General features: G+C 37.6%; 2 protein-coding genes across 2 annotated transcripts in view; both read right to left on the minus strand.

The window, feature by feature from the left end:
• LOC589264 (adenosine deaminase-like protein) overlaps positions 1-860 on the minus strand; it is a 30,729-nt gene extending 29,869 nt beyond the window's left edge. The window contains exons 1-2 of the mRNA XM_030976801.1: positions 751-860; positions 160-320 (exon numbers count right to left, since the gene is read on the minus strand). Coding sequence (XP_030832661.1) covers positions 160-320; positions 751-807 — 218 coding nt within the window. The 5' untranslated portion in view covers positions 808-860. The remainder of the gene's footprint in view (positions 1-159; positions 321-750) is intronic.
• Positions 861-3,909: 3,049 nt separating this feature from the next.
• LOC576779 (cyclin B) lies at positions 3,910-12,720 on the minus strand. The gene is given in 7 exon segments (NM_001033524.1): positions 3,910-6,284; positions 6,680-6,934; positions 7,544-7,780; positions 8,218-8,475; positions 9,078-9,272; positions 10,166-10,324; positions 12,549-12,720. Coding segments are annotated over 7 exon segments (1,230 nt in total). The 5' UTR covers positions 12,576-12,720; the 3' UTR covers positions 3,910-6,185.
• Between the last annotated feature and the right edge of the window lie 1,624 nt (positions 12,721-14,344).

A 14,344-nucleotide genomic window follows, 5' to 3' on the forward strand; every position in this document is an offset into this window, starting at 1 on the left:
CTGAATAATTGAAGATTAGACTGCATTTGCTATGAAAATATTGCATGACTCTAGAATATAGAATGACTGTCAGGAGGACAATCTGAATATAACATCAATAGTGCAATACCTGTAACAGTCATTTAATAGTTGATTCTCTTTCTTATGTTTTTCACTCACCCATTCATTGTCTGTCTTTCCCGCTTTTCCACCAAGGTTCTCCATCTGTGTATTTCATTCAAGGTTTCCTTCACGCTTTTATCTGAGGAGGAGTTGGTTTTCACTGCTAGCTTCTGTAATGTAGATGGACTTATGCTTCCATTGATGTGGGCATGTAACTCCTAGAGAAACAATTGAAATGAAAATATACTAGCTGCTAAAAATAGTAAAATAAAGTGCTAAAAAAACTGCTATGCTATTCTACCTGTGTAAATTTGCTTCCATTATGATGATTGTGTTCAATTCAATACATTATTGGATTCAAGTTTTAAAGAAATAAAAAGTTTGACTAGTATAGTATGAAACTAAGGGCCACTATGACTATAGAGATAGGTCTAAGTCATATTGTCATAAATTGAAATACCCGATATGCCAATGCAATGGTATAGGCAATATCACGCATGAATTCCAGCATGTGGGACTGTACTGGAGATGTGACTCTAGAGTCTAGTAGGATCGTGCCATTCACAGAGATCGTTTGTCTTTCTTTCTTTTTTAGATGTCACAGTGACATATTGATCTATTATACACATAATTAATTATTTTACTTACGACTTTAGGCAGTTGTTGACAGTATTCAAGATCCACTTTGCTTGGCGATGCCATCATAATAAAAAATACTCTACTAATGGCTTTCCATAACTTATGTTCGGTCTATACCACTTATCCACTGATCTCTACGGAAATTTTCCGTAGAGATCAGTGCACTTATCGTCCAACATGAAACTGCTCACGTAAGGCCATGCTTCTAACTAAAAGAATAAGGCAAACGCTTCTTTTAGAAAATAGAAGGATTTCTTTTACTTAAAGGCCCACTGCACTACTTGTAGCTACTTGCGCCCTCTATATAATAAACAATGCCTAATCGGTGACCATTGGTCCCCCATGATCCTCTTTTTCTTATGTCGGAGCTGAGTTGATGAGATAACCACCTGTTCAGTGACCTTGCAGGGCGGTCTAATCCCTCCTGTAAATTATGGCAGATAAGCTTTAAATTAGAATTGAGAAATAGTATATTATTGTCCAATTTTTTGATGCTTTGAAAGTTTTCTCCTTTCTGTAAATTTATTTTTTCTGAAATGAAATGAAATATAGATATGGACGAGAGAGAATAAAACATAATGCGAATATTATATGGGCGAGTCTGTTGAAGCATAATCATTAATCTATGAAGTGCTGATGATTCTCACATTATTATGTGGGGGGGGGGGTCTTCCTTTTTCTTTTCTTTTTTTTTGTCCTTCTTTTTATTAATTTGGACTGACCTGACATAGCATGTTAATCAAATTGGGATGACCTGATAAATATTATGATACTAATTAGATCTATTATAAATCACATTTACATTAAAGGCCCACTGCACTACTTGTAGCTACTTGCGCCCTCTATATATAACAAACAATGCCTAATCGCGGTGACCATTGACCCCCCATGATCCTCTTTTTCTTACGTTAACTGAGAGCTGAGTTGATGAGATAACCACCTGTCCAGTGACCTTGTAGGGCTGTCTAATCCCTCCTGTAAACTATGGCAGATAAGCTTTAAATTGCTTGTTTGTTTGTTTTTAGTTTTGTTAAATTAACCGCATAATGGACCTCGACCTCCCTATAATCTCAAGATTAGTAAGACACTAAATAAAAACAGGTCAAATGATTAGTTAAATAACACCTCCTGAACTCATAAATGATGAATATTTTGTTCATGTTTCCTATATCATTTTTTGTAATTTGATGATGTTTTTCCTGTTATGATTTTTCTTACAATGTAATATGTTGTGTGCATATTGTTTTTAAAGTGAAAATAACAATTGAATTGAAATTGAATTAATTGTCTAAAACATCATCGTCGGCCCACCCCTAGCGGGATTCGATCCCAGAGCAATTTTGATAATTGATTGGCTTGGCTTTGGCTGGAAGATAAATTTCTCCGCCGGGTATATTGGCCCGCGTGCATATTATAACAGGATTATAATCGCTCCCCCCCCCCCCCCCCCGATCGTAACCTTTTTAGCACCGTACATCCCGGAGTACTACAAGGGAGCCGACCGGGCCTTTTGTATGGAAGCAGAAATTAGAAAACTGCATGGCGAAAGTTTTAAATAATAAGAGTCCGAACCTAGCTGAAAGACGATCAGGCATCTAGCCTGTAGTAAGATGGACATATATGTATCGGATCATGGTTGCTATGCGAATCTAAAAGTATGGTTCATTGATTGTGTCGCATAATATACGGACAACCTTCCAAAAATATCATAAATTTATGTTTTGCTCCTAAGTCCTTTCTCCCTTGGGGCAAATACTCAATATTTTAGATAATAATTAAACTAGTCCTCTGAAAAAGGATGGATGGAAAGAAACAGTCGCCTATTTTTTTACTTTTTTAAAGAGCATTTCTTAACAATTTGACCAATAATCTTCTTCTTTTTTTTGCAATCATATACGCTGTACATGATTTATATGCATACAAATTGTTTTTGTTTATTTCGGTCTTTCGTGATATCATTGCTTTTGACTGAACCCCTAGTCCCCACCCTTTTTTTTAAGGCATCAGAGTTTGCGATTAATTCAAATCAATCGCGGCACTGTACCTGCATGCATGATGGCAGAGATAGGAGTTAAAGGCGAAGTACACTCCAATTTGCTTTTGATAGATGCAGATAAACAAGAGAAACCGAGCCAGAAATTGAGTAAAATCGAAGTTATGATTCTATGGAACAAAGAAAATCACTACACAAAATGCCAATTTGGTTATTAGTTAGTGACGTCATTGCTTCACTATTATCAAATGCTCGTTATATATTTTTATCCCCCAAAACTTGATTTCCCATGTCTCAAGCCTGTCTGCCGTTACTTGTTTCTACTAATTGCGCCCTCGATAACAAACAATGCTTAAGCGGTGGCCGTTGGTCCCCCATGATCCCCTTTTTATTATGTTAATTGCAGCTGATTTGATGAGATAACCACTTGTCACTGACCACGGCAGGGAGTTCTTATCCCTCCCGGCCAAACAAGTGCAGACAGGCATTAATTTGCCTAGGTTATACGATTTGTATCATATTGCATGCATGACATTTCACACTTTTTTCTGAATATTGCATGTTCATTTTATTGACTTTTATATAAATAGTTTATCCAAATTCAATTCATGATTTAATTGAAAGAAATCACTCTATATTAGTGCATCCACACAAAAACATTACTGTCAATATATCTTGGATGCTAGTGTGAGGAAATAGATTCTTAAGGGGAAGGGAATTGTTATTAATATAAAGAAAATAATTAGTGGATAGTTAATGACTTACGTCTTGTGATTTAAGTTTTTCATGCATTAATTATTTTTTAATTTGTCAGATTTTTCTGCTCCAATTGAAAATAATAATTGTAGTGGACTTGCCCTTAACAAGCTGTGATCGATTTAAATCGGTTGCAACTCTTTAAAAACTATAGGTTCTCCAACATATCATATTGAAACCTTCATTTTTCCACTAACCCACTTTCAAATCCTCACGTCAATGATCAAAATAAACACCACACAATCAAACAACACTGAACATCTTTGCTTTACAACTTTCACCACCCATGAACAGACACTTCACTAGCATTTTGAATTTCATACAGTACCAGGCTTAAAGTGTATATACAGAAACAGTGTAATTAAGAAAATAATCGTAAGATTGCGATATGAATGATAAACAAGGTGACGCACATGTATAATCTAGATAAATCTTTAATATGGTACTGTTTACAAATGATTAAAATCAACATCATGTAATCTCCACCCTTCGTAACAATGAAAAAACATGATTAACTTATTGGAAAACTGTGCAACATAGCAACGTAATTAAATATACATGAAATATTTTTAATGTGAAGTGCTAAAGAATGTATCGTTTGTGTTTACATTTTGCAGTGAAGATGTTTTTCATTTTATTTAAGTAACTAGCACACAAATTATTTAAAATCTATGAACAGTACTTCTAATTTCTAATTTTTCATGTGTTCTTTGAGTGAAAAATATGGTAAAGCAGCATGATTTATTAACATGTACTATTTGAGAAGTTCTAGGCAACATGAATCTTGATTAACCCGGGATGAAACGTTTCATTGATAGAAGATAACCCTTGGGGAGAATGTGTACTTCTGTCATGATATACAGACATAGTATGAATACAAGATTGTTAGATTGAGGTCCCATCGTAAATGCTTTGACACACAGAAATAAAGTGATACTAAATCCATTAAAAGGGCGACATTTGTTTGTATCATTCATCATATTGAGACCATTTACACACTGTGAAGTTCACTTTGTAGTGCATAAAATTCACTTCCTTCAACTTTACGCTGCACAAAGTTCAACAATAGTGGTCATTGGTCAACTTGAGTTATTACCAATTAAATATGTCAAAATGTGTAATTTGTGTGTTAAATGGTTTTACACCAATTATGTTATACATTGCCACATCAATGGTAAAAAAATATACTTACATGTACATCAATGTACAAAAGTGCCTAAGATATTGAATATGATGGAAAGAACGATATGGAGTGCTCACTTAAAAGTATGAAGGCATTTTAAAAATCACCACAGTTAAAACTTCTCTTGGCCTGGTAGAGCTAGTGTATACTTTTGAAATACTTTCAGCTGGCATATTACATGTTAATTCAAAAGTCTCTCAATATTAATAGATGCACAATAAATTTCCACTTTAGCATCCATGTCAGGCTTGCAGTATATACACATGGTTCTAAAGCATGTACAAAGGTTATAAAATAGGTTTAGTTAAAAATTCATGCGATTCAGATTAATTCCATTATAATACCACTCACTTTCATGTATCCCTCGTGTATCATGTTATTCTCTGATGAGAATGCATCTTTATATCAATGGAAAGCTGAATGAACATAGAACACATATTTTCCCTTTCAATATTGCACAAAAGCAAATTAAACCTCATGTTCTGCACCCCTTTAAACTAGGGTCTCTTAGATTTGCACGTTGACATAGTGGACTGCAGTGTGTAAAGGACATCACACGTTGCAGTCCACTATGTCGACGTGCAAATCTTAAGTTCCTACTTAAATATGCATACTCCAGTCTACATGTCATTTTTAGTCAGCAACTTTCAGATAGGCGTACTCGATAGACGCAGAAAAAAAAAACATATACAGTGTACATGTATTTGATATCTATGGCTTATAAAGCTTTCCGCCGATATATAAATTATCTATTTTAATTTTCACTTCCGACAAGGTCTTTAACGTTATCCTTCAACTTGTGTTTCCTGTACATGAATCGATTCTGTTAAAATTCAAGTGCTACTTCAAATAAAATGCTTCCAAAACTTGCATTAACTATATTTTTTGTTATACAAATTCTACTAGAGTGCCAGAACTAAGACTATTGTTAATTAATTACCCATTTCATTCCCAATTGATTACTTTTTGTTCAGATATGATTTTGACACATAAGTGGTTTGAAGGACATGTCACATTTAAAAGTTAATACATAAAAGTGATGGTGGTCTTAAAAGCACCAACTCATCCACTGCATATATTAGATCGCTAAATCAATGCGGTGTCGCAAATTTGGCAATTTAATCACTGGATTGTGACATATTCACAGACATCTCTCATTTGTCTTGTTGCTCGTCTATTCCAGTTCCCCACACAAGATTGTATTTATGAAGCAAAATTCAATAGCTGCTGTAACATTAATGCCTCTTGCCTCTCCTTTGGGCCTTGATAATCTCATTCTAAACGCCATAAGGGCCTCAATAAATTCATCCCAATTTACAAACCATAGGGCGTAGACGCTACATGTTTGAGGCAATGCGAAGACTAGCTGTAAGCACAAGCAATGCATATGATAATGACGTGTATTTATTCTTAAGGGGAGCGAGGCACTGAATCTAAGGCAGTCCATTTCTGCTGTTGAGTAAGTTCATCATTAAGAGTCTCAAAGTCTTTTCCCTACCGATCTCTCACGTACTACGATTCTTCCACTAGTGTCTTCATGAAATCCGATTTCAGCTGTGAGAGCGAACTGATGGTCATGAAACGATTGCTGCGGTACTTTGTCTTGACAGCCTGCAAAAGAGGGAACAGAAAGTAGATTAAAAACCTATGGAAATGAGGTACAGTGCATTTGATGAATGGAGATTAAATTTCGAGGAATGGAAATTCAAGGTACATATTGTGGGGAAAACCCAAACATGTTGATTGGAATGAAATTCACATAAAAGGTCAGGGAGAAAAATTGTGATGAAGAAACAAAACCAAAAGCTTTTTTTTCTTGAAATATGACCCGTCTAGAATTCTCACTGCATGCATTCTGGTACAATTTTGTTTACACTCATACAACATAATGTACCTTTTCAACCCCTCTCCCCCAAGATCACAATTAAAAGATACATCTTCTCAAAAGAATGATAATACAGTTCGGTTGAATTCAATTTATGTTGAGGGATAGGTCAGAGACTTACATGGTACTTTTCTGACATAGCATCTTCCCTGGTAACGGCTGTTGCCATCTTTTGGATGATGGGTTTGATGTGATCTTCGCTGTACATGCTGTAATGTGTCATCTTGGCGCCCCAGTTGTCCTCGGAACCCAACAGAGCCATGGACAGGTAGATGGCTGCGGCAGCAATCTCTGAGGGATCGTATTGCACCATGCTGTATTCTGGAAGGGTAATCTCCATGAGGTACTTGGCTAGTGTATGCTTCTGAGGATCAACCTTTAATTTAGAACAGTCAAAAGAAATAAAAATCATTAATAATTGCATGAAAGAGGAATCTTTCAACGATTTGATATAATGTAATAATGTTCACTAATTGCTGTGTTTCTCATGGTTAGTGTGACTGTTCAAATTTATCTAAGGCAATCCAAACTTTTTAATAAAAGCAAAGAAATATGAAAAACACAAAATGGCAACAATTTTTTAAAAATAAATCGGGCCTATAATATGAGATTAAGGAATGTTTGGAATTGAGATTAGTAAATTTGTGATATCTCAAAACACTGATTTGGTCCCTGGATTGTGATGTAGTCGTGGGCAACTCCCCTGTTTGCCATGTACAAAATCATAACATCGTTTCCTTAAGTGCATTCTACTTTGGGAAACTACTCAAAATATATTATGGATATCACAACACATAATATGTCCTCTAAAAAGAAAAAACATTTTACGTTGTGTCCAATGTAGTAGAAATAATATTTTGACCATCTTCATTATTTGTAAATGCAGAACTACAAATAAAACAAGAATGGCTTCATAAATACATTTCTACAAAATTCATATAAGAGCTTGAATGTCATGCTACAAAGCTTTATCACAAAAACTTACCCCAGCTGCTTTTGAGTTGCGTCGTAGGAAGTGAAGGCATAGGGGCTTTCCTAGACAGTATTTGAGCCCCTTTAGCATGAAGACCTCCATCTGCCTGATCTGGGTCTTGGTGTAAGCCTGGTCTGTGATGTAAACAAAGTCGTTGATTTCAGGAGGGTACATCTCTTCATACTTGCTGGCAATGAACATTGCTGTTACACCCACAAGCTGCAGCTTTCCTTTGGAGACCGCGTGATCCTGGTAAAGACAGAGCAAGGGGGTATTGTTATAAAACTGACATGTATGTAAATAACTTTTTTTGGTGTAGTCATGTATTCCTAACTTTTGCTTCCAAAGACTCAAAATTCAAAGACATTGTAGCCAAGATAATCTACATGGATCATTCCTCTTTAAGACTGACACAATAAAATGTATGCGCAAAACTGTTAGCCTGAGACAAATTAAAATAAAAGTAAAACTATTTTAGCTTGCTTTTTTATTTTACATGTACAATGTAGATGGTCTCAAATGGACATCCTAGAGCTGCATTTAGCAGTCTTCCGTATTTTTACTATTACGAGTTATAGCGTAGCACTTAAACTACATAAAAGTGTGTGGGACCCCGCTGTAGTGTTCAGTTCAAATTCTTACGTCAAAATTTAACTTGGTACAGATTGAAAGATTTATCGACTTACAACCAGGAATCTGTCAATGAGCTGAACTGTGAGGAAGAGGGTCTCCTGGAGGAGATGAAACCTAAGATGGACTTGCACTAGCCAGTCGACCAGGATGTGACGCATGCGACCCGTGACCTGACCTTCTCTGTCCAGGTAACCGGCAGGTACCTTCATCTGGTTCTCCAAGGTCCTCATGTACAGGTAGATCTCCTTGGCATACTCGCTGCAAAGCTGAGGGTTATCTCCGTCGTCTTTGTCGATGTCTTCTACTTGTAGCTGCATATAGTAAACATAAACACAAATTGATAGAAAGAAAAACCATAACATGTCAAGGGAATTATATCTATTTTATGCAAGTAATAAAAATACAGAGGTCCTGCTAAAGTTTTGATCTTTTACAGATATAATTGAGGTTCTGGTCATGCGATTGCATTGTGAAAGAGGTGTGGAATGGATCAGAAAAAGACGATCATGTAGCATGTACATGTAAGCACGCCAATTGGTGTGTACTGCAAGGTTCTGGAGTCATCGAAATCATAATAAATTTGGCCCCGTCTTGGTAAAGTAACAAGCACTGTACACAGAAAGATGTATATGGGATTACACAAATGGTGTCAGGCCTTGACCTTGATTTCCTTATCTTTCTATGTTTATTACTCAACCAGTATACATTTTCTAACAAAATTGTTGGCAAATAACATTTATTTGTGATCTTGAACATTTAGTGTAGTTTTTGTTTGGAGCATTCATTTTCTTTTACCAAAACTCAAGTTTATCTTTAACCTAATCAATGGGGAAAAGGGGGGTGGGGATGTAAACTTGTAAAATTACTGAATCATGACATTTCTTGGTTTGTAATTCATAAGTAATAAACTCACATCAATCAGTCGCTGAGAAAATGCTTCAATAGCCGATTCGATGGGGTCTACCTCCATTTGATCCACCACTTCTGGCAAGGGTGACCTGCAGATGTCTGTTTTGACATTGTCCACTGGGAGACTCACTACGGATTGGAGTGATGAAGTAGCCTTGGATTTGGCCAGCGTCTTTGTCCTGAGCTCTTTCTTTACAACCTGTGAACGCAAGTTAAAATGCTTTTCATTATAGAAGTTTCATGCGGGGAGGACTTGCTTACATCTACTGCTATACATAGTTATTCCAACATGTAAACATTTCAAAAAACGGGCTATGTCGGGCTTTCAATCATGTGGTATGAAAGTTTATTTTTTTTGTTAAAGTGGCACGTTCCCGCCAGTGTAGTTATCGCTGCTCTAGTCATCGCCATCTTGGTTCCGAAGATCGACTTCTAATTTGCATACAGCTGTCAATCAAAGTACGCGCGGCCTGGCCTGCCTTCGCCAAGCCAGCTGATCGCTGACGATCGCGACGTCACGAAAGTGGGCGGAAACAGCAGCCGAATCTTAGAGCCGAACTGCGATTGGCATTACTTCGGCACATGTATGCGATAATCGGTATTGTCCGGGCATTCGGAACATGCCATCTGCGTAAGAGCCGTATTCTGTTGGTGTCAATAGGCAGCTAGCACCGTCCGCCAGCGGGTACGTATTTTGAACGCCCTCTGGAATACGGGGAACATGCCTCTTTAAAGTACATTTATGAGAATGTTTTAAGACAACTAATTTTGTGTTCGATCTTGCTGGAAATTTGATAAATGGGTAATTAAAAAAAAAAAAAATTCTGTACAGGTGCTTGGAAATAATTTGAGCTTAGTTTCTTGCTCATATTCTATGAAAATTAGTCATGCAACATACATTCTTCCACAGGAGAAAATCAAGATTTATTAAAATATAGAGACGTCATATTGCAAGAATTTTAAGCAAATGCAAATACATTAGTACTATAATACATACATGATTTATTCTTCTTTACCGTTGAGGGAAACGCGTCATTTATTTTATCTAACATAATTTAAAATTAAAGTAAAACAAATAAATGAGACATTTACCTTTTTACCACCAGCATGTGTTGTGCGCACCATGTTACTGATGTTGCCCAGGGCAGCTCTCTGAGCAGGCTTCTGTACAGCCATGCTCTTCCCACCAAGCCTGGCACCGACATTCTCGTTTTCAAAACTCTGCAGCTTCTTAAAACCAAGAGTGGTCATCTGTAAACATAAGAAATGGATGAGCAAACATGAATGTTAAAAACAATGTAAAAGAAATGAGTATACACAAGGATACATTGTAGGTGATGCACTAAATCCAGTATTCACTACATCATCATGTGTATTTTACAGCCTTAAAATGCAGTATATTTTGCACACAAAAATAAAATGAAACTTTTAAGATTAAATGCAAAAGTTCAATGATATTAGACTGAGAGGGACTTGTAGTTGTACAGCAGCAGGGGAAGGAAAAAATCTTGGAAAGGGTCAGAAATTATTTTAGCTCTCAAAACAGACAAAAGCTTCAAATGATTTAATTGGCAAACTAAAAAATGAGCTCTAATTTGTCTAAAATTAAGCGATCTTTATTTGAAGAACATGTAAGATTACTATTGAATAATATCCAGTTTTTAAATGTTCCATGTACTCACATTTTGAACACTCTTTGTTTACAACTGCTGACTCCAGGGAGCTCCCTGGAGTTAGACCCTATGAAGATGTCTGTTCAACTTCTAGTATATAATTTCTTATAAAATGGCTCTAGTATTTTAAGCATCGTGATTGGTCAATACGCGTCACATGACATTGAACAAAATTTGATGCAAGCACGATTTTGCAGAAATGAGTGCAGAAAAAGCGCAGTAAAAAGTTATATTGCACGGTGCGTACGCGTGACCATGGAGATCCAGTGCGCGCGCGTAAGTGTAGTACGCGCTCCCTCGAGTTGCATTGCAATTATTGTAGGCTACGCGTAGCTAATATTGTACGCTCCACCATGATCCCCAGCGCAACGTACGCGTAGCTTAGCTCTAGCTAGCTAGCTAGAGCGGCCAGCGGGGTATTATTAAAAAGCAAATTTTTATTTTACTTTTGCCTTGGATTTAGGCCTGTTTTGACTTTTGGATTTTATAATGAAGCCAGGAATTTCAGCTGTCTGATGTAGACTCTTCTCTAGACACCCTATGCATTTTATTTTTAATAAAACAATGAATCCCGTGGACTTTTTGGTAAGCCTGCAAGGTCTTAGACCCTCATTTTATTTCTAGAACCAACATAACTCTAAGTTAGATCTAGATCGAACTCTCGTATTATATACCAGTACTTAAGATCTAAATTTTGTTTGTTGCTGTTTGTGTCGCTATTTTATAAAACAAATAACGCACTTGACCCTGTTGTGCGAAACGTAAATGCAGTGTTCGCTCGGTTTCTTCAGATGGTTCGCACTGTCAACTCGCCGCAAGCGGCTCGTTGCACAGAGCGGCACCAATCTAAAGAAACCTCGCGCGTACTGCATTCACCGCTATTGCACTCTGGGACGTGCGTTATTTGTATATTAATACACCCATGGCCCAGCACAGACCTCCATTTTGCTGATGGTCTTGCAATGTGCGAGTCAAAGCCAAACTATGGAACCTTTGGTTTTTTGCAATGTCAAAATAACTGCAGACTCTTCTTGTTAAAAAATGTTGTTCTTGCGTGAAATTGTTTTAGAAGTCTAGTTTTAGTTCTAGACTCTATGCAAAAAAAAAATTAAATAATGAACTCTGAAGTTCAGTGAAGGCAAGAGCTCAATATTTCTTTAAAATTTACTCCCGACTTTGTCTGGACACTCGATGCACAACCCACCCACCTTGTCCTTATGGTAAACCCTGTCCGATCCCCTCCAAATAATTATCCGATCAAGCTTTGTATTGATCTAAACTCACAATTTATTAATTATGTTTCCAGACCCTGGTACTGTAGGCCTACTAGCATTTAGTACTGTAGGCCTACTGCAAGACAAAAAGTACCAACCAGAAAAAAGCAAAGCCAAAATTAAAGAGGCAAAAGCCAAAACTCTTAATCGACTGCTCCATTTCAATCACACTTGAGTTGTGTGAAGTGTTCATGACACAAATACCACCAGACATAGACACATAAGACCCACCCAATCTTTTTCATTCGACCAGGTGCTAGAACTACAATTGCTTTTTCTTGCTGATAATTTGAAAGAAAGTTTCATAGGATTCTGTGATAAAAATTAAACAAAGTAAAAAAAAGTCAGTCGGTCGAACACACACCGACTTGGTCACACTCGCACTGTCGCTCAACTCAAACAACATCATGCATGCATAAATTGCACACAGCAAGCACCGCCACCATGCCCATGGCCATGGCCATAACTTTTCATGTAGACCTACCAAACAACGCCATATTGAGAATTTCAATAAAATTGTACACTTACATTTGGGTTTCTTGTGGCATGAGCCATGATTTAGCACTGCAAAGTATGGAAATTCTTCGATTATCGATGTCTAGGATGAGAACTGTCCGAGTTGTTTTCAGCTTTCAGAATGAGTCGGATTCAAATGTGTAGGCAGCTAACGCAATATATAGTGCAGTGTGTGCAAATGAATGAACGCATATGGATAATGCACGTAGGATTTTTGTTATTGTCGCGGACCGGTGCTTGAATATACGCGGGGGCAACCTGATTGGTCCGTTGATCGCTACTTCACGGCGCTGATTGGTCAATGGTGATGTAAAAGATGCATCGCTAGGCGATCAATAGAGATCTTTCCACTTGCCTTGATGGGTCGGAGTGGTACCATTCAATGGTGGTATGCGCGATGGAGGTATCCACTCGCCAAACACCTGCTGGTGCTATACATGTAGCTAGGACAGTAAATTAGTCACATAGTTGATCCATACAAATGAGAGAGAGAGAGAAAAGAAATTAAAGTACTTTTTCAGCAGTGCCAAATCGACCGGTGTAATAACATATTTAAATTGTATGCATACTTTTAAAACAAAGGTTGTGATTGCATGGCAAGTACGTATTCAGACTGGATTACAAGGGTTAATTCGAGGATATTAACCCCGGACAATCACCCCACCCCCTCCCCCGGCTGATTTCCAGCGGGACAAAGCACCCAAAGGACAATGACCCCCCCCCCCCCCCGAAAAATCCCCCTCGAAATTGGACAATTACCCCCCCCCCCCCGATGGCAAATAAGTACCACCAGAGACAACCATTCACCCCCCCCCCCCTCCCCAGCTCAACTTTAAACCAAAGACAACCATCCCGAGGACCATTACCCTCACGGAAAGTTACCCCCTCTTGGGAAGCCCAGTAAATTGATTTTCAATAAAAGTAGAAAAAAATAGAAAACCAGGTTTGATAGTGAAATTGTGAGAGAAATCTGATTAGAAATAGGAAAGTTATGAATTGAAGTTTTCATCAGTGAGACGTATATCGTGCGAGATTTCCTCCCCCTTTCTTTTTTTGCATCTGATAAGTGCCCCTTTTCCTTCGACAAGTTCCCATTTTCCTTTACAAAACAGTGTCCGACGATTTCCCATTCTCATAAAGTGCCCCTGTTAATTTCTAGTAACTGCTCCTTTTCAGGTACGAGAAGTGCCCCTTTTCACTTTTGATAAGCCTTCACCTTAGATAATTGCCCTATTCAAATAGGAGAGACGCCCCCATTTAATTTGACACGTTTTCCTTTTCCTTTGTAAGAAATGCCCCTTTCCCGTTTAATAACTACCTCTGTTTACCTCGGATAAACGCACCTTTTATTTTCACATGTGCCCCTTTCCCTTTAAGCGCCCCTTTTCCTTATGATAGCTTTTTTTTTTTTTAGAGCGCCCCTTTCCCTTCTCATATAATGCCACTTTTCACCTATGAAAAGTGTTACTTATCATTCTCATAAGTGCCCCTTTTCATCTCTGGTAAATGACCCTTTTCATGTTCGAGAAGTTACTCCTTTTCAATTCAGAATAGTGCCCCCTTCACTTCCGATAATTGCCCCTATACAAATCTGAGAGATGCTCGTTTTATTTGGACAAGTGCCCCTTCCCCTCCCAGTATGTGCTCTTCTTATCTTTCATGGGTGTTTCTTTTCACCTCTTATGAATGGCCCTTTTATTTTAACACGTGCCCACCCCCCCCCCCCCCCGGCCCTCCCTAATTATTTATTTTTTTATGCAAAACATCACAGACAACAATATTTATAATTTCAATAAACTTCCTAAATT

This window comes from Strongylocentrotus purpuratus, unplaced genomic scaffold, assembly GCF_000002235.5.
Source record: "Strongylocentrotus purpuratus isolate Spur 01 unplaced genomic scaffold, Spur_5.0 spur5_scaffold_9, whole genome shotgun sequence".
Lineage (NCBI taxonomy): Eukaryota > Metazoa > Echinodermata > Echinoidea > Camarodonta > Strongylocentrotidae > Strongylocentrotus > Strongylocentrotus purpuratus.